Raw genomic sequence first — 26112 nt, forward strand, 5'->3', positions numbered from 1 at the left:
GCGCCAGCTCTCGGGGTTGAGAAGTTCTGGAGGACAGAGTCCAGGCCACCATTTTCGCCTGCGGAATGGGCCCTTGGGCCACTGGGGGGCGCCATCGGAGGGACCGCGGGCCTCTCTGGAACGCGGCTGGTGAGGCGCCTTCGCCCGCTGCACACCTGGCGGGAAGACTTCCTTTGCAGACATCCCAGCCCTCAGTTCCCACCGCCGCCCAGGAAAGCAATATGATGATACCCATTCTGCAGATGGGCAAATGCACACGCCAGGTCGCGCGGCACGGAGTAGGCGGAACTGGGATCAGAACCTAGGTCTTTGATTCCGCAGACTGAAGACATTTCCAACCATGGCTCCTCCTCTCTGTGACCTTGCTTTATCAGCGCGAGTGTGTGGTGATGGGGCGCGGGGGCGGGGGCGGGGGGTGGGGGGTGCTCCGACGAAGTCCATTCAGTATGCCTTCCCTTTTTCTTGCACACTCCTCTCCCCGCCTGCTCGTTGAACACTCATCTCAAAATGCCGTCACACACACACATCTTCCAAAGTCTCCCTCGGTCCCAGAGGGGAGCATCCCTTCCACTTGCCTCGTCTCCTCCCTCCTTCCGGCCTCATCCAGCGGCCCTGGCGGGCCGGGGTCACTGCCCTGGAGAGGTGGAGCCACCAGCCCGGAGGCAGTTCTGGGATTCCGGACTTCATTTGAATCTCTCCCCCTCCCAGGGAGGCTCTAGTCCTGCGGAGAGAAGTTGGGTGGTATACTCGCCCTCCCTACCCTGTCCCCATCCCCACCCCCACAAGGGACTGAGAACCAGAGGCCGCCGCATGTCACCCTGCCCATGTGGCCAGCATAATCTGGAATTTCAGGTCTATAAATCACTGGCAGGGGGTGGGGTGGGGGAGGGGGGGTCATAAAGCTGTTCTCCCATACTGGTCTGCTCGCTTGACCTCTTGTCCCCTCCTCCAGACACCCTCCCCCCTCCAGGAAACTGGCCTAAGGAGGGGCCTGGGCGTTTATAGGAAGCCACTGTGGGAGGGGCTGGCCAGAGAGGCTACAGGCAGAGAAGGTGAGGAGGGGGCCCTGGGGGGTCTGGATATGTAGGGGGAGCTGCGGAGGTCATCCCTGAGCTCTGATCAGTGAATGCCCCATCCCAGCCTTGGTTTCTTTTGGGGGGGGAGGGTGGGGCATGCTCCATGGCTTGCAGAATCTTAGATCCCCAACCAGGGATTGAACCCACATCCGATGTAGTAGGGCCACAGAGTCCTAACCACTGGGCTGCCAAGGAAGTCCCTCCTCTTCTGTAAAATGGCCCACTGCCAGGGTTGTGGGCACACTGGATACCAGCCTGGGCCCAGCAGCAAGGTGGGAGCAGAACCTGGCAGCTGGGGTGTGGAATGGGGGCAGTGGGTCCTGTCCAGCAAGACCCGCCCTCCTCTCCCAGCCTCTACCCGGCCTCACGTGTCCCAGGCAGGACTATGGCTTCTGCAGCAGCAGCAACGACAGAGAAGGGGTCTCCAGTTGTGGTGGGTCTGCTGGTCGTGGGCAACATCATTATTCTGGTGAGACATCCACTGGGAGCCCAGGGGGCAGGTGAGGAGGAGGGAGTCGTCCTGAACCTGGGCGCGGGGCGGCTGAGAGCCCAGGACCCACTTAATGGCCCGCGTCGCCTGGCTTCTTAAGTCTGAACGGTCCTAATTTGGATCCCAGCTCTGCCTCTCCCCAGCTGTGTGAACTTGAGCAAACAACTTGACTTCTCTGTGCCTACTTCCCCATCTATAGATTATGTCTTCACTGTGGGCACTGTCGAGTGGGTTAATCCTCAGATTAATGGTCCTCAGATCAGAAAAAGTGCTTGACAAGTGCCAGCTGTCATCATTAACATGACTATGGACATAAAGCGCCTGCTGGGTGCACAGGAGGCCCATAGCAATGAGTAATGGCAATGTCTTTAAGTTATCTAATACCTGCACGTGGAGCCAGACAGCCTGGATTCAAACCTCAGCTTTATCACCTTCTACTCTGGGACCTGGGGCCAGTGATATAATCTCTCCAGCCCTCAGTGTTCTCATCTGTAAGATGGAGATAAAATAGGAATGCTGAGAGGATCAAATGAGTTACTGGATCTGTGCTTAGGCCAGAGCCTGGCACACATGTTGCTATCAGTACGGGCCATCACGATAGTACAGGACAGCTGGTGACAATGATGAATATCACACGGGAAGCAGTTTGGGGATCAGTGCACTCAGTAAATACTCTGAACCTTGATCTGATTGTTGGCAAAGGTACCACCGAGCAGTCTTCCTCTTGCCTGATTCCCCATCCCAAGAGGTAACCAGATTTTTATTTTCTCCAATATTTCTTGAAGCAGATACAAGCAGATAGGAACTAGTACCTGTTTTCTCCCTTTTCTTGCTCATTCCGCATCCTGGCCTGTGTCTCCCCCATCCTCCTGCTCCCATTGTGCATAGGCCCCTCCACACCAGGCCTCCGCCAGCCTCCCCACCCCTTCCCACAACTGCAGAGCCCTCCGTTGTGTGGCACCCTGGCTCCTTTATTCCCTACAGTGCTGCAGGGAATAACCTGGTGGGTGTGTGACTTTCCTGCATGGGCAGGTATATCCGGAGGATCGATTCCTGTGAGTGGAATGGCTGGACCGAAGGGTAGATGCCTTTGTCATTTGTTCTGGCCACAGCCAGGCTCCTCTCCTCAGGGAATAGCAACTCTCTCCAGGAGACCCAGCGTCTCCTTGAGGCCAGTCATGAGCTCCAGGCTTTGCACGTAGTGTCTCCTCGTATCCTTGAAGTCTTCAGCAGCTGGGGTGGAGGTGGGGTTCAGGGGTCTGGCTGGGTCCTCCCTCCCTTCTCGGTCCCCTGCCCAGCTTCATCCCTGCTCGTGGAAGGGGACGTCTTTGTCACTCTTACTACTTTCCAAGAGGGCAACAGAGGCTCAGAGTGGGGAAGGTGCTTGCTCACAGAGACTCACGCGGGTGAGCCAACTGCGCCTGCCCAGCCCCTGCTGACCGGCCTTTCTGTCCAGCTGTCAGGCCTGGCCCTGTTTGCTGAAACGGTATGGGTGACCGCCGACCAGTACCGCGTGTACCCGCTGATGGGCGTCTCGGGCAAGGATGACGTCTTCGCCGGCGCCTGGATCGCCATCTTCTGCAGCTTCTCCTTCTTCGTGGTGGCCAGCTTTGGTGTGGGCGCAGCACTCTGCCGCCGCCGCTCCATGATCCTCACGGTGAGGCCCTGGGAGGAAGGGATGGGCATGGCTGGCCATAGAGGTCATCCTCACAGTCATAATACCAACTGCACAGAAGCCACTAGTGTGCCCTCCCCGTGGCATTGCACTGGGGCCTCCTGGCAATCACGTCATCTCCTCTGTCCATAAGCGAATAACCTAGGCTCAGCTGTTACTCTCGTCTTACTGGGAAAACTAGGGCCCACGGGAGGCAAGGAAAAAGGCGCTGCACAGGAAGATGGCTCTTGAGTAGCAGGACTGGGACTTGAACCTCAGCTGGTTGGTCTCCAGGGTCTGCACTTGTGAGCAGTTGATAACAATGACAATAAGAATAGCACAGCTACCACTTAATGAGTGCTCCATGTTTTACATAAATTAGTTCATTTGTGCCTCACCATCCGTCATGAGGTACCATAATCATCTCCATCTTCATCCTCATGAGCCCATTTGACAGAGTTGATACTGAGGCTCAGAGAAGTGAATCCACTTCTCTGGGGTGACACAGCAAGTGAGTGGCAGAGCCAGGATTTAAACCTGAGTCTGTCAGCGCTTGAGTCTAGGCTCTTAGTCTCTGCCCACAGCAATAACCCACATTCCCCCAAGTACCTCCCGTGTGCCTGACATGAGGCTAAGCAGTTTAGAAAGTGAACGCCTTCAAGCCAACCAGCAGCCCAGAAGTAAGTGCTTCTCTACTCATTTACCAGATGAAGAAACTGAGGTTCAAAGAGGCCCACAGACCAGATGATAGGGAAAGCAGGACTTCCAATCTCGGCCCTACTGACCCAGAGCCAACATGGGGCTTCATCCCCATCTGAGGGCTTTTTGGACTCCCAGGAGCAGCTACTTACCTAATCCACAAGTGCGTACTGAGCAAGAACCATGTGCCAAGCCCTGTGCTAGGCCCTGGGTTATTTAGTGAGCACACCCCAAAAGCCCTGGCTATGGGGCCGGATACTGTGATGGGGAGGCAGTGACCAGGGAAGGAAGAGCTGGAGCTGCGGAAGGGAGAGTGGAGAACTTGCAGGTAAAGTGAAGCAGAGGCGAGGTTGGTGGGGGGTGTGCAGGAAGGGGGCTGTGAACCACGTGTGTGTGGGCTGGAGCCAATTGTGCGGAGGTAGTGAGAGGAACTGAGGGTGGACAGGGGAGGAGAACACTGGGGGATGGGCATGGCGATGAGGGGAGAGAGGGGATGTGGGCCTGGTAAGGACTTTGGCTTTGCTATGTGTAAGATGGAGCCATGGAAAACACTTTTCCATGCCTTTCCTTTTATTCTTCTTTCTTTCCTGAATTTAGGTCTCTGGCACAATTTTCCAGTCCTAAAAGTCCACCCAGCTAGTAAAAGAAAAAAATTCTGTGTCTGTCTCCCCTGTGAGTTTGTCATTAATTGAGACACAGAATTTTTCTTTAATTATTATGAGAAATTTCAAACAGACTAGAGTGAACGGCACCATGAACCTTGTGGACCTATCACCTGGTTTCAACAAAATCACCCACACGTCATCCCCCGTACCCCACCCTCTGCCTGCCCGCATTTTTCTTTCCTGGGGTATTTTGAAGTGCATTCCAGACACCAAGTCACTTCCCTGTAAATACTTGAGTGCACATTTCTCTGAGCGATAAGGACACGGTTTTAAAGCAGCCAGGTGTGCTGGGCCACAGCATCTCATTTGGGCAGTGAAGTTGGCAGGTCCACACCCCACCCTCTGTTGCTTTAAGAGTAAGGGGAGGGGACAGCTGAGGGTCAGAGAAATAATTTTCATTAAACACCAAAGGGGTTTTTTTTTGGGGGGGGAGTTTTTTTTTGCACAACCACTATACCGTGGGCACACCCTGTAAATTTACCCCACTCCCTTCCTATCTATCTTCCAATACCCAGTCTGTGTTCAGATGTCCCTGGTTGTCTCAGGAATGTGTTTATATTTTTCTTTTCTATAGTAGACATTCATTTGACTGCATCCAAGCTAATAGTTAACTTCAGGGTATACCTTACATATTTTTAAATTTCATTTCCTCCTAACATTTTATTATAACAAATTTTCAAACATACAGAAAGGATGAAAGATTTGCACAGACAGCACCTATGTATCCACCATGTAGATGTTTCCATTCATACTGTGCATGCTTAGTCACTCAGCCATGTCAGACTCTGGGCCCCCATGGACTGTAGCCCCCCAGGCTCCTCTGTCCATGGGGATTCTCCAGGCAAGAATACTGAAGCAGGTTACCATGCCCTTCTCCAGGGGATCTTCCCAGCCCAGGGATCAAACCCAGGTCTCCCACATCGCAGGCATTTTCTTTACCATCTGAGCCACCAGGGAAGACCTCCATTCACATTGTCTTATACTTTTGTAAACAATTGCATTTCTGGGAATTCCCTGGCAGTCCAGTGGTTAGGAAGTGGTGCCCTCACTGCCGGCCCCTGGTTCAATCCCTGATCAGGGAACTAACATCCTGCAAGCTGCAGGACTCAGCCAAAAAAACCCCACAAAAAAAACAAAACATTGCATTTCTATCCATGGACCCATCCCGTGAGGGGTGTACCTCACAGGCTTTGCCCTGATGGCACTGGCCCTCCATCCCTCCCTCCGTCTCTCCGCAGTACCTGATACTCATGCTCATCATCTACATCTTTGAGTGCGCCTCCTGCATCACGTCCTACACCCACCGAGACTACGTGAGTCCGACGGAGGCCAGGGGAGGGACGTGACTTCTGGTGGGGGGAGTTCGGTGAGGGTCTCCGGTAGAAGTGGAGGTCGAGCTCTCTCCCCACCCAGCCTGGCTGGACCCTGTTCTTCCTGGCCCTCTGCAGATGGTTTCCAACCCGTCCCTGATCACCAAGCAGATGCTGACCTTCTACAGTGCAGACTCGAACCAGGGCCGGGAACTGACCCGCCTCTGGGATCGCATCATGATTGAGGTGGGCGAGGGTCTGCAGTGTTGGGGGGTTGGGGGCGGATCTTGGGCTCTGACCACAGAGGTAGTTAGGGCTCCCATGATGCCCACTGGTGGATGATATCTACTCAAGTGGTTCTTAGGAGGGAGGAACTCTGGTCGTTGCCATTTTCCAGATGAAAAACCTCAAAAGAGAGAACAGCACTTGCCCATATATTTGGTAAGGGACAGAGTTGGGGCTCAAACCTGGCAGCCTAGATCCAGACCCACTGCTCTGAACCGTCGCATGCACCATCTTAATAATAACAATAGTCATAATAATAACAGCAAACATCAACCAGCACTACCTTTTGTTTTGGAGAAGGCAGTGGCACCCCACTCCAGTACTCTTGCCTGGAAAATCCCATGGACGGAGGAGCCTGGTAGGCTGCGGTCCATGGGGTCGCTAAGAGTCAGACACGACTGAGCGCCTTCACTTTCACTTTTCACTTTCATGCATTGGAGAAGGAAATGGCAACCCACTCCAGTGTTCTTGCCTGGAGAATCTTTTGTTTAGCACTGTTCAAAAGCACTTTCAAGCTTCTTTAATCCTCACAGCCACCCCATAACAGAGATCAGCTCTTAGCAATGAGGAAAGGGAGGCAGGAGGTCACATGGCTGGTCAGTCACAGAACCAGACGGACTCAAACCCGGGCTGCCAGGTTCTAAAAAACACACATTAATTAAAGTCAGTGTGATATAGGAGCACAAAGGGAGAATGTTGAGGACCCCTCAGAAACTGAGGTCCCCATTTGCTTCAACCTAGCCAGGACTGGAGCCCACGTTTGAAGGAGCCTATGTTTTCATCATTTGGAAGCCACAAATTAAACACCCGCATGGGCCAGGAGAAGCCAGAAATCGGCCCTTTGGTGTCATTTAACTCTTTGTGTTGATGGCTAATTAAAAAAAAAAAATTTTTTTTTTCCAATGAATTTTTTTTTTCAAAAAGTTTAAAAAATAAACCATGAATGTGGGTTTGATCCAAATCCCCCATCAGCCTCAGGGTGCTGGGACAAGTATTGCCTGCTCCTTGCTCACACACAGACAGTGGAGTGCAGGCCCACCTCGGCCTTCCTCGCTGTGAGACGCAGGGGAGCGTCTGAGTTGGAGCCCACCTGACCCCAGCCTCTCCCTACAGCAAGAGTGCTGTGGCACGTCAGGCCCCATGGACTGGGTGAACTTCACATCTGCCTTCCGGGCCACCACCCCAGAGGTGGTGTTCCCCTGGCCCCCGCTATGCTGTCGACGGACTGGCAACTTCATCCCAGTCAATGAAGAAGGCTGCCGCCTGGGCCACCTGGACTACCTGTTCACCAAGGTGTGTCTCCTCCTGCTGTGTCTGTCGGTCTGGCCCTCTCTGGTTCTTCTGTCTCTTTCTCCCTCCCGCTGTCTGTCTGTCATCTCCTCCCCAACCCCCATCTGACTTTTCCAACCCTTCATCTGTCCGCCCTCCACCTCCCCCACCCCCCACCCGACCCACCACCTCCCTGTGCAAGTCAGCGGGATGCATACCGCAGGTTTGGTCTGATCCAGACCTGGCGACACCTGAAACTTTTCTCAGGTTGTCTGGGGATCAGAGCAACAAGAACAATACCAGCAGCACACCACCAATAACCACTAACATTTCTTGAGCCTTTACTTTGTAGCAGGCATCCTTCTAGGTGCTTTACATTTTCCTTTTTTACTTATTTCATTCTCACGGCAGCCTAATGAGGTAAGGTTGTGATGTTTTCATTTTACAGATGATGAATCTCACTAGTGAGGGATGGAGCTGGGATGTGATTTCAGGCAGTGAGTCCCCAACCAGGTGCTTTAACTCCTGCAAGGGGAGTGCAGAGGCTAAGAGAGAAGCCAGAGGAGGGGAACCAGTCCCAGTGGGCTAGGGGGGCCCTTCAGCGCCATGTCTTAGATCAAGTATCACGGAGAGAGGAGCCTGATGCAAACCATCACCCATCTAGAGTCAGATAGCTGTTCCTTGAGCCTCGGCTCTGTGCAGAGCACTTACACGCCTCATCTCACAGAATCAGCACAGCTACTTTTTGGAGGGTAGTGCTGTCAATATTGCTATTTCCCAGATGGGAAAACTGAGGCTCAGAGGGTCAGAATCGTAGCTAGGCCCCATAGCCAACAAAGGACAGAGCTGGCCCCCAGCTCTGTCCTGCTGACTCCAGGGCGCACACCCTGAACCTTTAAGGCAGATGGAGCAGGGGATCTACATGAAGGCAAGTGGTGTGGGGCTCTGGCCCTGCTCAGCCTCACCTCTAAACAAGAAGCTATTAGAACTGGTCTGATCCTAAAGTTAAATTTCAAACCTTTGGAACTTGGGGGCAGCATGGAAAGCCGGCTCCAGACAGACTTGCTCTCAGACTGCACCATCGGAGGCAGCACCTGCTTGTGCCGTCTGGGTTATCGTCACAGCCCTGACTCCCCGAAATCACCCTGGGAGGGAGACACTGCTGTGATCCCCAGAGTGAGAAACCCCCACCCTTGGTGATCCCACATGTAAGAAAAGCAAGACTGGAAGCAGGAAGTGACTCTCCCAAGGGTGCCCAGTGACTCTTGCTTTCAGCAGCCAGCCTCCCTGGGCATTATCTCACACTCCCACTTTCCCCTTGCCCAGGGCTGCTTTGAACATATTGGCCACGCCATCGACAGCTACACGTGGGGCATCTCGTGGTTTGGGTTTGCCATCCTGATGTGGACGGTGAGAGGCGGAGCCTTTGAGCTGGGTGGGATGGGGGTGTGAGGCTGGAGTGTCCCTCACCTGACGCCTCCTCTTCAGCTCCCCGTGATGCTGATAGCCATGTATTTCTACACCACGTTGTGAGAACGAGAAGTGAAGGCTACGTGCACACCTGGCTTCCTCCTCCTCCTGCTCTGGCTTCCTCTGGCTGAGATGGCCAACTCGCCTCTCCCTGTCCCACCTCCCTGGCCCAGCCCTCCCTCCACTCCAAAGATGTTTTACCAGGTTTCTGAGCCCTTCTGGGAGTTGGGGTGTCCTAAAACCCCTGGACATCCTCCCACTAAGGACTGAGCTTCCAGCAAATTCTCTAAGGGGTGTGTAGCATGTGTGTACAGACCATTAGTCCTTAACCTCCTTTCACTAGACTGATTCTTGGCCCATCTTTCAGGGTCAACTTCAAGTCCTGTCCTCGGGGGGCCCTTTCCTGATCTCACCACCACATTCACAGATGCCTTTCTTATAGTTCCCAGAGCTCCTTCTCCATGGTGGATGTCATCATCATCACTGAATAGTTTGTGATTGTCTGTTTAAATTCTGGTAGAACTGGGATTGCCATGAGGAGAGGGACAAGTTCTGTTATGGTCACTTTAACATCCCCTGCATCGCCTGGCATGGGGCTGAGCATGGATATTCAATAAATACTACTTGAATGAGTTCGTTTGTTTTCTTCTAAGGCCAAGGTAAATGAATAAGTACTATCCCAGAGGAAGTAGCAGAAACCCAACCAGCACTGACTGAAACATAAAATGGAATGTACAGGCTCATGTAACCAAGTCGGTAGTGCTGGCTTCAGGCATGCCTGGATCCAGGGGCTCAATCTAGGTTTCCAGGAAACCTGCTTCATTCCCTTGCAGGATTTCTCTGGTAACACCAGACTGACATCCTTATAGCTAAGCAACACGGTAGTGAGAAAAGGCCTCTTTCCCAAAAGCTTTCACCACGGTCAGGAATTAAATCTCACTGTTTTGGCTTAGGTTTTAGCCCCACTCTTCAGTCTGGGAAGTGAGACCAATGTGGATTAACATTCCTGCTAAAGATGCATCCAGGGGGTGGTGTTAGGAAGGGGACTGGTTATCAAAAGAAAATCAAAGTGCAGGGCTGTTGGGCCAGTACAGGTGACAGACATCCTCCTTTATTGTTGTTATCTGGTTGCCAAGTCCTGTCCAACTCTTTGCAACGCCATGGACTGTAGCCCACAAGGCTTCTCTGTCTGTGGAATTTCCCAGGCAAGAATACTAGAGTGGGTTGCCATTTCTGTCTCCAGGGGATCTTCCCTGATACAGAGATTGAACCTGTGTCTCCTGCATTGGCAGGAGTATTCTTTACCACTGAGCCACCTGGGAAGCCCCAGACATCCTCCTACTAGGGACTAAAGCTTCCAGTAAGTTCTCTAAGGGGTGTGTGAGAGCAAACAGTTTAAGAATCTCATCATTGTTCTTTTGTTCTGTCTGAAGCAAGCCCATGCTCTGGCCACTTGACAGTGGTTAGGCCATATGGGGAGAACTCTTCCTTACCCATTAAGTGAGGTTTGTCAGGGTCCTCATTTCCTCCACTGGTCTGCAAAGGGCCTACAGATGCTGGAATCAGATGTCAGCTTTTGAAAACATACTTTAATGGTCAAATCTATTACAGTGAAAAATTGGAAACAACAGAACATCCATCAGCAGAGGGTGGGTTGTACAACTCATGTTATATCCTTGACTGGGATTCTCCGTGGCTGTCATAAAGAAGGTAAATCTATGTGAACTGATATAAAAAGATGTCATAATGGTATAAATAATTGAAAAGCATATATAAGGGTGTTCATTATAGTAACCTAAATGAACATCAGTGGTGAACTGGTTAAATTAGCTATGTTATGTCTGTACTCTAGAATGCCACAAACAATAGTAAAGAATAATGTTTTAACATGAAAAAAATCTCCAAGGAATGCAAGTAGAAATACTGGCAAAGCACATACAGTGCTTTTATTCCTGTAGATCTCTATACAGGGTAGGTCTTTTCTTTTTAAAGAAATAGATCAAGGTTTTAAAATAATGTTTAAAGGAATATGGGAAATACTTTTTAGAAAGCAAAAATAATTTATAATGCTTCCATTTAAAAAATTATAAAAATTTACAAATGGGAAGTGTCCCATGTTCCATTCCCCAGTAAACATCCCCCCAGATCTTCTCCAACCCTGTAGGTATTGCTATTAATACATGATCAATGTCCTCTTTGGCTTTTCAAACGTTTTTATCAATGTATTGATATATGCTTATATAAGCACATATATACACATGTTTGATAGAATCATGCTTTGGATTAGATTCCTTAGTGGTCCAGTGGTCAAGAATCTGCCTTCCAATGCAGGGGATGTGGGTTCAATCCCTGGTCAGGGAATGAGGATCCCACATGCCAAAGAGCAACTAAGCCCATACCACAGTTAGAGAGAAGCCTGCCCATCACTATGAAAGATACTGCATGCTGCAGGTAAGACCTGATGCCACCAAGAATAAATAAGTAAATATAAAAAAATAGAAACATGCTCGAAATATGTATTGCAACTTGTTTCCTTCACTTAAGTATATATTTTGGTCATCTTTTCATGTCAGCTTATGTGAATTCACTTCTTTTTTTGAAACTGTGACCGTGTATTCCAGAATACAGATATGTCACAGATCATCATACTCTGCTGTAAGTAAACAAGGAGCAGAACCACATGCATAAGTGATTTCTTTTTTATAAAAATGATATATACATATTTCTCATAAAGTTTTTTTTGAGAAATAGTTGGGATGGAGGGCCAAGAGGAGGAGGAATTTCCATACCATATATATCTTTATGATGTTTGGGAAAAAATGCTTTGTAAAGATGATGTGTTACTTTCCAAAAACAAAATCTAATAAAGGGATTTCTGAAATACTCAGCAATGTATAACTTTGCTTTTCGAGACAGAATTTTTTTTAAACACCATGTAGATGTAGATGTTATATGTACCATATTTTAACACATAAGCATACCTCCAGATTAACTGGCTTAACAGGCTTTTCTGCAGGCCCAGGAATGAAACTTCTCCTCCATCCTTGAGCACATATTTGACCACTTTGTAAACATGTCAAGGAAAAGAGGGTATTTTGTCACAATCTACTTTTAAAATCAGATGTATTCTCAGGTGGAAGTTCACAGTGACCTAGTCAGTGACTCAGATTCTCTGAGAAAGGAAAAGAGGCAGTACTGAGTTCTCACCCTCCACCACCACACTCTGCGCCTCCCTGTTGCCATTTAGTCGCTAAGTCGTGTCCGACTCTTTGCAACCCCATGGACTAGAGCCAACCAGGCTCCTTTGTGGGATTTCCCAGGCAAAAATACTGGAGTGGGTTGCCATTTCCTTCTCCAGGGGATCTGCCCTGGTCCAGGGATCAAACCTGGGTCTCCTGCGTTGAAGGCAGATCCTTTACTACCGATCCACCAGGGAAGCCCCGAGCCTCCTTGTACCCACCTCCCTAAAATGGGGTTCTTGGAACTTCCCTGGTGGTCCAGTGGTTGGGACTCCACTTCCACTAGGGGGCGCGGGTTTGATACCTGGTTGGGGAACTAAGATCGTGCATGTGGCAGGGTGTGGCCAAAAAAAGAAAAGTACAAAGAAAAACGGGGTTCCTGCAGCCCCTACCTCATGGCATAGGGTTCATTATATTCTAAGAGCTCAGGAATCCATAGACCTCTTTATTATGGATCAGGAATTTTCTCAATCCTGTATAATCAGAATCAAATACAGAAATAAACTGCTGGGTAAGGCTGATAAAAATATAAATATGTGTGTTGTTTGCCTTAAAACTGTAAAACACAGTTGTAAAACACAGTTGCCTTAAAACTGTAAAACACTGTAAAAAAACCTCTGTAAAATCCTAAAGTTTAACCTTGGTTATCAAGGAAGAGGACATACTTGAGGAGGGGGTTTGTTTCATTTCTTGGGCATTTTGGTATTTTCCAAAAATTTGTATGAAAACTCTTGCTTTTGTCCTCCACAAAAATAACTATTAAGAGAGTTCCTTTCTACTTGCTAGATGGGATGCCGTCTAAATCATGACCCGTTGAATTAAGCCAATTAGATCTTCAGATTTATTCAGCTGAATTTTCTTAACAGTCCTACTCAGTGCTAGCTCCAATCACACAACCACAGCTTCCAGAAGACAAATACTCTTGCTGGACATTGGTCTCACATTGGCCATTGCAATTTAACAGTGGCACTTAAATTTGCCTGCTTAAATGGGATGTGAACCAATTTCTGATAGGCAGTTGGTGAAGTAGAAGCAATGGGGGAGGGGGTCCCTCTATAGGCCTTTCTGTTTCCAGTAAGATCCAAATAAGTGACTGGCAAAGGAAACTTAAAGGAAGCTCACCACTGAGCAGTCCCAGGGAGACCAGAGCTGGGAAAACCAGACACCAGCCCCTTCCCGCCCCTAACCCCCACTGCAGACAACTGCAAACAAGCTGTTCTCGTTTCTCTCATTTCTGGTAGTAACCTGTATAAATAAAATAGATGAATGATATTCACCATTCATCATTCAGCTGGATGGCTGAATAGATAATGATTGATAGATTTTTTTTAAAGAAGAAAATAGAAATATTAATAAAAACTTCACTGTTGAACATGAGATGTGTATTGCGAAAAGAATTATTTTGCTAAACATTGTCAAACTTTATCTGAGCAGTTAAGGTCAGGCTTTGTCAGACGCTGGGGTTTGGAGTCAAGCTGGCCTCTGGGCCATGGGTAGGTGGACCTCCACCTCTGCCCCACATCAGCCACTCCTTTTTCTGGCTTCATTGGGTCACATTTCTGCTCAGCCGGAATGGCAGCAGTGTAACCTGGCCAAGGCCTCATCTGGCAGGACAGGTTTGTCTGCCCCGGCCCTACCACTCAGGGGCCTACTCCTGAGGGTGAGAAAGGAGCAAAGGGATGAGGTTCCCAGGACCACCCAAGAGAGAGGCAGCCATTTGATGGCTGTTTGTACTGCACCTCTGCAGGACCACATCTGTCTAGAGCTGAATCCAGCCTCTAACCCGCTATGGCTCCCCAGTGCCCTCAGCACAGAGTCCAGCTCCTCGGCCTGGCATTGAGGGGCCCTTGTGGCTTGTCTCCTTTCTTCCTCCCCAAGCTCATCTCTCCCTTCCGTCTCATGGAGCCAACCTCTCTTTCACCACTGGAGGTCATAGAATGAAAAGGATAAACTAATGTTATATAGCACTCAAGCTTAGATTCCTTCCATGAGAACAAGTTGATTTATTCACTAAAATATAAAACTCACACCCCTTTGACCCACCTGATTCCACCTCTGGGAATCTATCTTGCATATACACTCCCAAGTGTGTTAAAAAACCCACATACAAGGGTAACAAACACAGTAACTGAAGAGAACTAGTGATACAATTCATTTTTTTACACCATAGAATAGTATGTGGCTAAGTTTAAAGGGAGCTCCATTTATTTTTGCTATATTAAATCATCTCCAAGATAGATTGTTCACTGAGAAAAATGCAAAGTGAAAAGCTGAATTAATGCTAAATGAAATGTGGTATCCTAGATTGCGTTGTATTTAGCACTAATTCAGTTTTGCAATTTGCATTTTTCTCTATGAACAGTCTATAAGGAGGGCATTGAAACCCACTCCAGGATTTTTGCCTGGAGAATCCCATAGACAGAGGAACCTGATGGGCTACAGTCCATGGAGTTGCAAGGAGTCAGATGTGACTGAAGCGACTTAGCACGCATCCTAGATTGAATCCTAAAAAGACATTAGTGAAAAAACTAGAGCAGTCCAAATAAAGTCTGGAGTTTAGTTAATAGTCTTTTTTTTTTTTTTTTCCCCAGTCACTCAGTCCCATACTAGTGTTAATTTCTTGGTTTTGAAAAACATCATGGCTATGCTGCTGAATTCTAAAATGTATCGTTTGGCACAAGGTTAGGTCTTATCAGTAGAGGGTGCTGGAGGGACACAGCAGAAGTTCGAAGCTTCTCTCCAGATTCCAGTGGTTCCTTCTTGTTACTGCTGAGCTGTGACCAACCAGCAGGTCCTGTGGCTCTTCTCCATGTCTTCCTGAACCCAGCTAGGAATGCACCACTTAACCCAAGTAAGAAACCTATTGAAAACATGAAACAGAATCATGATTTCTCATTTTTTTCAGATAGTCTGCAAATAGAAGTAGAAAGATGCAAAGTAGAGAAAATGGTCATTTTGAAGAACCAATTCCACTCCTGCTGGAAAAAAATGATCAAAAGATCCTGGCATTTGATCCCTGGCATTAAAATTCATCTCATAAAAACGTATTCAGAAAGTTGATTAGACAAGTCCAGAAACTGAAGGGATTTTTCAACTTTCAAGATCTATACCCAGAGCCAAGGCAAGTGATATTGGTTGCCTAGAAACCACTCTGATCCAGGGTATATAAGTTAATTTTTGTTAACTTACACCAAAACACAGTGGCTTAAAATAATGATTTTTTTAGCTCCTGATTCTGTGGGACCATTTGGGCTGAGCTCAACGCTGAATATTTATTGGAAGGACTGATGCTGAAGCTGAACTGAAGCTCCAATACTTTGTCCCCATGATGCAAAGAGTTGACTCATTGGATAAGACTCTGATGCTGGGAAAGACTGAAGGCAGGAGGAGAAGGATGAGATGGTTGAATGGCATCATCGATTCAACAGACATGAGTTTGAGCAAACTCTGGGAGATAGTGAAGGACAGGGAAGCCTGGTGTGCTGCAGTCCATGGGGTTGCAAAGAGTCAGACATGATTTAGTGACTGAATAACAACAATAGTCATCCAGGCACTTCTTCCATTTTTCTCACCTGGGCTTACCCATGCAACTTGTCAGCTAATGGGGTGGCTGGGGGCTGACTGGTCTAGAGTGGCCTCCCTCACATGTGTGGCAGGCTAGAAGTTGGTATAAGTGGCTGGGATGAGGACTCTCACTGGGCCATGTGTCTAAAGAAGGCCAGCTCAAGCTTATTCACATGGCACCACTTGCACGTTTCCCAAGAGCAGAAAGAGAAGTCCCAAAACGTGTACTCAGTTTTCAAGTCTCTGCTTTTGCCAAATGTGTTATTATCCCATTGGTCAAAACAAGTCAATGGCGAAGGCCAGATTTAGTGTGGGAGGTATGCAGAAGGGAGGGGAGTTATGGAGGCTATTTTAACAATGTACCAGGATGAAAAAAAACATGCCAGCAGTCCCTGGCAGAAGTAGTCAAATGCCTTTAGTTGAGAGTGTTTCACAGCTGTGTTCTCCTCAAACAGCCAACAGTTCCCAGACAGAAGCAAGATGGGAAATGGTTAATGCCAACAGTAGTCTATGCCTTGGGCCATTCTTCCAGTAACCAAAGAGTTGTTCTATAAATAAGTGCCTTTTTCTGAATTTCAGATATCACAGAAGATTAAGGAGACGATTTTTTTGCCTGAATTCATGTTTCAAAACCCAAGCAGGAGATCTATTAAAAACATCAAGTTTCCCTTATATACTTCTCAGATTGCCTCCTCAGATGCCATAGGCACTGGATTGGAAAGGAAATATAAAAGTTAAAAAGTTAAGAAAGTGGTCTTTTTGGAGTTCCACTTCAGTACTGTTGGATACGTAATTAAAAGAAGGTCCCTAGTAGTCAGATTACCTAAGGTCAAATTGCCAAGGATGTTTCGTCTCATCACCCATCTCAAAATCCTGCCAGAAGTCCTAGCTAATGCATTAAGACAAGAAAAGTAAATGAAATGTACAGAGATTGAAAAAGAAGAAATAAAATTGTCTTTGTGCACAGATGACATTAAGTATCTATGTAAAAAATATAAAAGAATGGACCAAAAAATAACCATGGAACTAATAAGCAATTATCAGATCAGATCAGATCAGTAGCTCAGTCATGTCCAACTCTTTGTGACCCCATGAATCGCAGCACGCCAGGCCTCCCTGTCCATCACCAACTCCCGGAGTTCACCCAGACTCACGTCCATCAAGTCAGTGATGCCATCCAGCCATCTCATCCTCTGGCGTCCCCTTCTCCTCCTGCCCCCAATCCCTCCCAGCATCAGAGTCTTTTCCAAAGAGTCAACTCTTCGCATGAGGTGGCCAAAGTACTGGAGTTTCAGTTTCAGCATCATTCCTTCCAAAGAAATCCCAGGGCTGATCTCCTTCAGAATGAACTGGTTGGATCTCTTTGCAGTCCAGGGGACTCTCAAGAGTCTTCTCCAACACCACAGTTCAAAAGCATCAATTCTTCAGCGCTCAGCCTTCTTCACAGTCCAACTGTCACATCCATACATGATAGCAAAGTTTTATTACAGAGAAGATCTACTTGCTAGTCCAAGCATTACATCTACTGATCACATCCCTGCCTGATGTCAACTGAGATACCATCAGGACTTACAGAGGACTGGTCTAGAAATAACAGGTGCAATCACTGACACTTTTTGGAGGCTTGCAAGACACAAGTTCTGTTCCTTATTAGACTTTCCTGACCTTCTTCAAGTCAAAATAGATGAGTACATTTCCATGCCATGGCACCAAACCTTTAACTCAGTAAGGGCAAATTTTCTGATCAGGAGGAAATGAGGTTGACAGACACTATGAGACACATAATATGCTTTTTATTTAACTATCAAAATATTTTATGGGTAAGTGCCCTATTTTGATCATAGATACTTATATTTATAATGATTACCTTAGTAATCATCAAGCCAAGTGAGTGATAAAACCCCAATTTTAATCTTCTGAAAACATTCCTCTAAAATACAAGCATGCTTCAGCAATATTGCAGGTTCAGTTCCAGATGACCGCAATAAAGTGAATATTATAATAAAGGATGTCACCAGAATATTTTGTTTTCCAAGTATTTATAAAAGTTACATTTACACTACACTGTCATCTATTAAGTGTACAATAGTATTATGTATAAAACTTAATTTAAAAATACTTTATTGCTAAAAAATATGCTAACCATCACTTGAACTTTCAGTGAATTGTAATCTTTTTGCTGGTGGATGTTGCCTTGATGTTAATGGCTGCTGATTGATCAGGTGACAGTTGCTGAAGGTTGGAGTGACTGTGGCAATTAATTAAAATATAATGAAATTTGCTACATCAATTGGCTCTTCATTTCATGAACAATTTCTATATAGCATACAGTACTGTTTAATAGCATTTTATCCCTTTCAAAATGGGAGTCAGTCCTCTCAAACCCTGCTGCTGCTTTATCAACTAGGTTTATGTAACATTCTAAATCTTCTGTTGTCATTTCAACAGTCTTCACAACATCTTCACCAGAGGCAGATTCCATCTCAAGAAACACTTTCTTCATTCATCCAGAAGAAGCAACTCCTCATCTGTGAAAAGGTTATCATGAGATTGCTGCAATACAGTCACATCTTCAGGCTGCACTTCTAATTCTAGAACTCCTGCTATGTCCACCACATCTGCAGCTACTTCCTCCAGTCAAGTCTTGAATGCCTCAAGGGGTTGGAATCAACTTCTTCCAAACTTTTTAAATATTGATATTTTTATTTCATCCCGTAAATCACACTGTTCTTAATGGCATCCAGAATGGTGAATCCCTTCCAGAAGGTTTTCAATTTACTTTGCCCACCTCTATCAGAAGAATCATATATATGGAAGCATAGCCTTAGAAAATGTATTTCTTAAATACATTTTAAGAAAATCAAAGTGTTACTTGGTTTCTGGGCTGCAGAGTGGATGTTGTATTAGCAGGCAGAAAACAACATTAATCTCACTGTACATCTCCATTGGAGCTCTTGGATGACCAGATGCATTATCAATGAGCAGTAATATTTTGAAAGGAATCTTTTTTGTCGGAAAGAGTAGGTCTCAACAGTGGGCTTAAAATATTCAGTAAACCATGTAAATAGATGTGCTGCCATCCAGGCTTTGTTGTTCCATTTACAGAGCACAGGCTGCATAGATTCAGTGTAATTGTTAAGGGACCTAGTCTTTTCAGAATGGCAAATGAGCACTGGCTTCAAAGTAAAATCACCAGCTGCATTAGCCCCAACAAGAGACACAGCCCGTCCTTTGAAGCCGGACATTTTCTTCTCTGTAGCTATGCAAGTCCTAGATGGCACCTTCTTCCAACAGAAGGCTGTTCATCTATATTGAAAATCTGTTGTTTAGCATAGCCACCTTTGTTAATTATCTTAGCTAGATCTTCTGGATAACTTGCTGCAGCTTCTACATCAGCACTTGCTTCTTCACTTTGTACTCTTCTGTTATGGAGACAGTTTCTTTCCTTCAACCTCATGAACCAATCTCTGCTAGCTTTTTTTGTTTTTAATTTTTTGACCGACTGTGTGGTATGAGTGTGTGCTCATTCACTTTCAGTTCAGTTTAGTTCAGTCGCTCAGTCGTGTCCCACTCTTTGTGAGTGGGACATGAATCGCAGCACGCCAGGCCTCCCTGTCCATCACCAGCTCCCGGAGTTCACCCAGACTTACGTCCATTGAGTCAGTGATGCCATCCAGCCATCTCATCCTCTGCTGTCTCCTTCTCCTGCCCCCAATCCCTCCCAGCATCAGAGTCTTTTCCAAAGAGTCAACTCTTCGCATGAGGTGGCCAAAGTACTGGAGTTTCAGCTTTAGCATCATTCCCTCCAAAGAAATCCCAGGGCTGATCTCCTTCAGAATGGACTGGTTGGATCTCCTTGCAGTCCAAGGGACTCTCAAGAGTCTTCTCCAACACCACAGTTCAAAAGCATCAATTCTTCGGTGCTCAGCTTTCTTCACAGTCCAACTCTCACACCCATACATGACCACAGGAAAAACCATAGCCTTGACTAGACAGACCTTTGTTGGCAAAGTAATGTCTCTGCTTTTGAATATGCTGTCTAGGTTGGTCATAACTTTCCTTCCAAGGAGTAAGCATCTTTTAATTTCATGGCTGCAGTCACCATCTGCAGTGATTTTGGAGCCCAGAAAAATAAAGTCTGACACTGTTTCCACTGTTTCCCCATCTATTCCCCATGAAGTGATGGGACCAGATGCCATGATCTTGGTTTTCTGAATGTTGAGCTTTAAGCCAACGTTTTCACTCTCCACTTTCACTTTCGTCAAGAGGCTTTTTAGTTCCTCTTCACTTTCTGCCATAAGGGTGGTGTCATCTGCATAGCTGAGGCTATTGATATTTCTCCCAGCAATCTTGATTCCAGCTTGTGTTTCTTCCAGTCCAGCGTTTCTCATGATGTCCTCTGCATATAAGTTAAAAAAGCAGGGTGACAATATACAGCCTTGACGTACTCCTTTTCCTATTTGGAACCAGTCTGTTGTTCATTCACTTTAGTCATGTCCAATTCTTTGTGACACAATGGACTGTAGCCTGCCAGGCTCCTCTGTCCATGGGGATTCTCCAGGCAAGAATACTGGAGTAGGTTGCCATGCCTTCCTTCAGGGGATCTTTCCAACCCAGGGATGGAACTCATGTCTCTTATATCACCTGCATTGGCAGGCAGGTTCCTTACCACTAGTGCCACCTGGGATGCCCACTGTGTGCCATGTGGGATCTTATTTTCTCAACCAGGGGTGGAACCTGCACCGTCTGCATTGGAATTGCTGAGTCTTAACCACTGGACCACGAGGGAAGTTCCACAGTCTGTGCTAGCTTTTAATCTTTTCTGCTGCAGCTTCCTCACCTCTCTCAGCCATCATAAAATTGAAGAGAATTAGGGCACTGCTCTGGATTAGACTTTGTCTGAAGAGAATGTTGTAGTTGATTTAATCTTCTACCCAGACCACTAAAACTTTCTCCATAGCAACAAACAGGCTATTTCACTTTCTTAGCAGTCATGTATTCACTGGAGTATCACTTTTAATTTCCTTCCAGAACTTTCCTTTGCATTGACAACGTGGGTAAGTTTTTGGTACAAGAGGCCTAACATTTGGCCAATCTTGACTGTCAACTTGCCTTACTAAGCTTAATCATTTCTAGTTTTTTATTTAAAATGGCAGGTGTGTGATGCTTTCTCTTTTTTTGGCTACACTGCATGGCTTGTGGAATCTTAGTTTCCCAAGCAGGGATTGAACCCCGGCCCTCGACAGTGAGAACATGGAATTCTAAACACTGGACCACCAGGGAATTCTCATGTAATTCTTTCACTTGAACATTTACAGGCCATTGTGGGATTATTAATTGGCTTAATTTCAGCATTGTTGTGTTTCAGGAAATAAGGAAGCCCTAAGGTCAGGAAGCAACAGAACTACTGGACATGGAACAACAGACTGGTTCCAAATAGGAAAAGGAGTACGTCAAGGCTGTATATTGTCACCCTGCTTTTTTAACTTATACGCAGAGTACATCATGAGAAACGCTGGGCTGGAAGAAGCACAAGCTGGAATCAAGATTGCCAGGAGAAATATCAATAACCTCAGATATGCAGATGACACCACCCTTATGGCAGAAAGTGAAGAGGAACTAAAAAGCCTCTTGATGAAAGTGAAAGTGGAGAGTGAAAAAGTTGGCTTAAAGCTCAACATTCAGAAAACCAAGATCATGGCATCTGGTCCCATCACTTCATGCGGAATAGATGGGGAAACAGTGGAAACAGTGTCAGACTTTATTTTTCTGGGCTCCAAAATCACTGCAGATGGTGACTGCAGCCATGAAATTAAAAGATGCTTACTCCTTGGAAGGAAAGTTATGACCAACCTAGACAGCATATTGAAAAGCAGAGATATTACTTTGCCAACAAAGGTCTGTCTAGTCAAGGCTATGGTTTTTCCTGTGGTCATGTATGGATGTGAGAGTTGGACTGTGAAGAAAGCTGAGCGTCGAAGAATTGATGCTTTTGAACTGTGGTGTTGGAGAAGACTCTTGAGAGTCCCTTGGACTGCAAGGAGATCCAACCAGTCCATCCTAAAGGAGATCCATCATGGGTGTTCATTGGAAGGACTGATGCTGAAGCTGAAACTCCAGTACTTTGGCCACCTCATGCGAAGAGTTGACTCTTTGGAAAAGACTCTGATGCTGGGAGGGATTGCGAGCAGGAGGAGAAGGGGACAGCAGAGGATGAGATGGCTGGATGGCATCACTGACTCGATGGACATGAGTTTGAGTGAACCCTGGGAGTTGGTGATGGATAGGGAGGCCTGGCGTGCTGCGATTCATGGGGTCGCAAAGAGTCAGACACGACAGAGTGACTGAACTGAACCGAAGAAAGGGAGAGACAATTAGGGATGACTGATAAGTGGAGAAGTTAGACCACACATGACATTTATTAAGTTTGTTGTCTTGTATGGGCGTGGTTTGTGGTGATGGTTGTTGTTCAGTCACTAAGTCGTGTCTGACTCTTTACGACCCCATGGACTGCACGCCAGATTTCCCTGTCTTTGCCCCCAAACAATTATAATAATAACATCAAATATAACTGGTCATAAATCACCATAAAATATAATAATCGTGAAAAAGTTTGACATATTTCAAGAATTGTCTAAAATATGGCACAGAAATATGAACAAATGCTATTGGAAAAATGGCACCAATACTTGTTCAACATAGGGTTACTGCAAGAGTTCAATTTGTAAAAAACAAAAATACACGTCCATCAAGTCAGTGATGCCATCCAGCCATCTCATCCTCTGGCGTCCCCTTCTCCTCCTGCCCCCAATCCCTCCCAGCATCAGAGTCTTTTCCAAAGAGTCAACTCTTCGCATGAGGTGGCCAAAGTACTGGAGTTTCAGCTTTAGCATCATTACTTCCGAAGAAATCCCAGGGCTGATCTCCTTCAGAATGGACTTGTTGGATCTCCTTGCAGTCCAGGGGACTCTCAAGAGTCTTCTCCAACACCACAGTTCAAAAGCATCAATTCTTCGACGCTCAGCTTTCTTCACAGTCCAACTCTCACATCCATACATGACCACAGGAAAAACCATAGCCTTGACTAGACGAACCTTTGTTGGCAAAGTAATGTCTCTGCTTTTGAATATGCTATCTAGGTTGGTCATAACTTTCCTTCCAAGGAGTAAGTGTCTTTTAATTTCATGGCTGCAGTCACCATCTGTAGTGATTTTTGGAGCCCAGAAAAATAAAGTCTGACACTGTTTCCACTGTTTCCCCATCTATTTCCCATGAAGTGGTGGGACCGGATGCCATGATCTTCGTTTTCTGAATGTTGAGCTTTAAGCCAACTTTTTCACTCTCCACTTTCACTTTCATCTGCAAAGCACAATAAAAATAATAAAACAAAGTATTCCTGTACTGTTAAGTTAATTGATTGGTACTAAAATTTTTTTAAAGCATTTTTCAAAGTATTTTTTAAAATGTGTCATTTAAAAAAAAAACATACATTGGAACTTCCCTGGTGGTCCAGTAGTTAAGAATCTGCCTTGCAATGCAGATGACGCAGGTTCCTTCCCTGGGGAGGGAACTAAAATTCCACATGCCATGGACCAAGAAAAACTAAGCCTAAGCACCACAACTAGAGAGTTTGTGCACCCCACTGAAAGATGCCAAATGATGTAACAAAGATCCCGCATGCCGCAACTAAGACCTGATGCAGCCAAATAAATATTTTTTTAAGCCATACATTATCTCTAGATAAAACCAAACATGTATGTGCCTTTTCCCCCTAATAAAGTGGTTTTCGTATTTCCTCTTCTCCAGAGATTTTTGTCCTAATAGCTTTCATTGTTAAGTAGAATGTGTTCAAGGATAAAAACATTTAAAAGACTGAGGGAGTATTGATGAAATAAGAAAGGCAGGAATGGACTTCCCTAGTGGTCCAGTGGTTAGGACTCTGTACTTCCACCACAGGGGGCGCAGGTTCTATCCTTGGTCATGGAACTAAGATCCCACATGCCATGCAGCATGGCCAAAAAAAAAAAAAGCAGAATGTTGATAGCTCTTTCATCTGGGTGATAAGTACATAAAGGTTCATCAAACTATTAGTCTCTGTTAAAAAAAAAAAAAAGACACTTCCCTCTGTGAGTTTGCATGGCTCTTAAGAGAATGCCAGCACTCCTGAGCATGGATGGTCTGCAAGACCAGGCCCTGACAACTACACCCGCCTCACTCTCCCCAGCTCCCCCTGTGCTTCCTGTCTCTACTCTCTCTACTTCAGAGGCACTGGACTTCCGGGCCAGTTTCCTCCCACCCAAGAGCTCTGGAACCTACTTTCCTACTACCTGGAAAAGTCTCCTCCTTCCCCAGTCTGGTTAGTGAGTACGCATCCTTCAGATCTGAAAACAAACATCACTTCCCCTAGGAAGTCTTTCTTGAAAACACTGGCCAGGTCAGAATTTTACTTTATCTTGTGGGTTTCCTTCAGAACATTTTAGCAAGTTTTAATTTTACTTGTAATGAATAACAATAGCAAACATTTAATGAGCACTTACTCTGTGTTGGGGGCTGACCTAAGGATTTCAAGGATATCTGCTCATTTGATTCTCTCAAGGCACAGAAAGTGGAAGAAACCTGCTCAAGTCCACATGGTTGGTAAAGAGACAGAGCAGGACCCAGTCAGTTTGATTCCAGATCTGACATCTGAACCGTTCTCCTAGGCTCCCTTCACATGATGTAAATAATATGCATCTCCCCTACCAGACTATTTAATTCCTCAGTTATAGATATTTGGTGGCATAGACTGAATTCTGTCCCTGCCTCAAATTCATGTGTTGAAGCTCCAACCCTCAATGTAACTGTATTTGAAGATAGGACCTTTACAGAGGGAATTAAGTTAAATGAGGTCCTAAGAGCAGGAACTTAAACCAATAGGACTATTATCCTTCTTTCTGTCTTAGTCTGTTTGGGCTGCTATAACAGAACACCATAGACTGGATAGATTATAAACATTTCTAAAATTTATTGCTCACAGTTCTGGAGGCTGGGAAGTCCAAGATCAAAGCACTGGCATCTTGGGTATCTGGTGAGGGCCCACCTTCTGGTTTATAGATGGTGATCTTCTCACTGTAACATCACATGGCGGAAGGGGCAAGGGAACTCTCTCTGAACCTTCTTTTATAAGGGCACTAATCCCATTCATAAGGGCTCTACCCTTATGATCTAATCATCACAAAGGCCCCATCTCCAAATATCCTCACATCGGGGATTAGGTTTCACATATGAATGTGGGAGGGAGGGGGTAAACAAACATTCAGTTTATAGCACCTTGTAAGAAAAGGAAGAGACAACAGTAGTGTGCACGACAGCTGTCTGCAAGTCAATGGAAGGACTGAAGAGAAGTCAACTCAGCTGGCACCTTGACTTTGAATCCAGCCTCCAGAACTGTGAGAAATAAATTTGTATCATTTAAGCCACCCAGGCTGTGGTGTTTTGTTATGGCAGCCTAAGCAGACTAATACATTTGGTCTCTTCTTGTTTGCCATTATATGCTTTGTACTAAACACCATGTCTAGCACATAGTAGGCCCTCCAAAAATATATACTTCACCACCTTCCTTCACCCTTTCCCTCCCCCAGCCCTGGTTTTACTGCCCTTTGGGGGCTTTATTCATTATACTTTCCATTTGGTTCTGGGAAGATATGTTTTAAGGTCTCATTCCTTCCTAGAACCTTAGTCTTTTAAAGATTTTGAAGGGCTAAGTCTTCCTAGAGTTTGGCACAGGTGGCATGTGCTTTTGAAGTTTCATAAATATTTGATCAAATGCAAGTTTTCTGACCCCTAAACATGAGCCCTGGTTCAAGACAACCTGAGTTCTAAGCTTCATCTCTACCTGTGCTTGCATACTGAGCCTCAAAAATAAACATGGCCTTGAGTTTCCCCAGAGGTCAAAGCTTAGGTAAAGTCCATCATGCTTTTCCAAGACAAACCATTCAATATCACAGTAATCCAAGTCTATGCCCCAACCAGTAACGCTGAAGAAGCTGAAGTTGAACGGTTCTATGAAGACCTCCAAGACCTTTTAGAACTAACACCCAAAAAAGATGTCCTTTTCATTATAGGGGACTGGAATGCAAAAGTAGGAAGTCAAGAAACACCTGGAGTAACAGGCAAATTTGGCCTTGGAATACGGAATGAAGCAGGGCAAAGACTAATAGAGTTTTGCCAAGAAAATGCACTGGTCATAGCAAACACCCTCTTCCAACAACACAAGAGAAGACTCTATACATGGACATCACCAGATGGTCAACACTGAAATCAGACTGATTATATTCTTTGCAGCCAAAGATGAAGAAGCTCTATATAGTCAGCAAAAACAATACCAGGAGCTGACTGTGGCTCAGACCATG

The 26112-nt window shown here is 46.1% G+C and overlaps 1 protein-coding gene across 2 annotated transcripts; it reads left to right on the forward strand.

The window, feature by feature from the left end:
- The first annotated feature begins 1445 nt into the window (after positions 1 to 1445).
- Positions 1446 to 9550, forward strand: UPK1A (uroplakin 1A). Of its 2 annotated transcripts, XM_055552498.1 has the most exons (7): positions 1446 to 1545; positions 3023 to 3223; positions 5823 to 5897; positions 6033 to 6140; positions 7293 to 7472; positions 8775 to 8858; positions 8937 to 9550. In XM_055552498.1, exons 1-7 carry the CDS (start codon positions 1462 to 1464, stop codon positions 8979 to 8981), a joined length of 777 nt encoding a protein of 258 aa, XP_055408473.1. In that variant the 5' UTR covers positions 1446 to 1461; the 3' UTR covers positions 8982 to 9550. The 2 variants fall into 2 exon arrangements, with proteins under 2 accessions (XP_055408473.1, XP_055408472.1); XM_055552497.1 differs by lacking the exon at positions 1446 to 1545 and having other exon boundaries at positions 2523 to 3223.
- The last annotated feature ends 16562 nt before the right edge of the window (positions 9551 to 26112 follow it).

This window comes from Bubalus kerabau, chromosome 17, assembly GCF_029407905.1.
Source record: "Bubalus kerabau isolate K-KA32 ecotype Philippines breed swamp buffalo chromosome 17, PCC_UOA_SB_1v2, whole genome shotgun sequence".
NCBI lineage: Eukaryota > Metazoa > Chordata > Mammalia > Artiodactyla > Bovidae > Bubalus > Bubalus kerabau.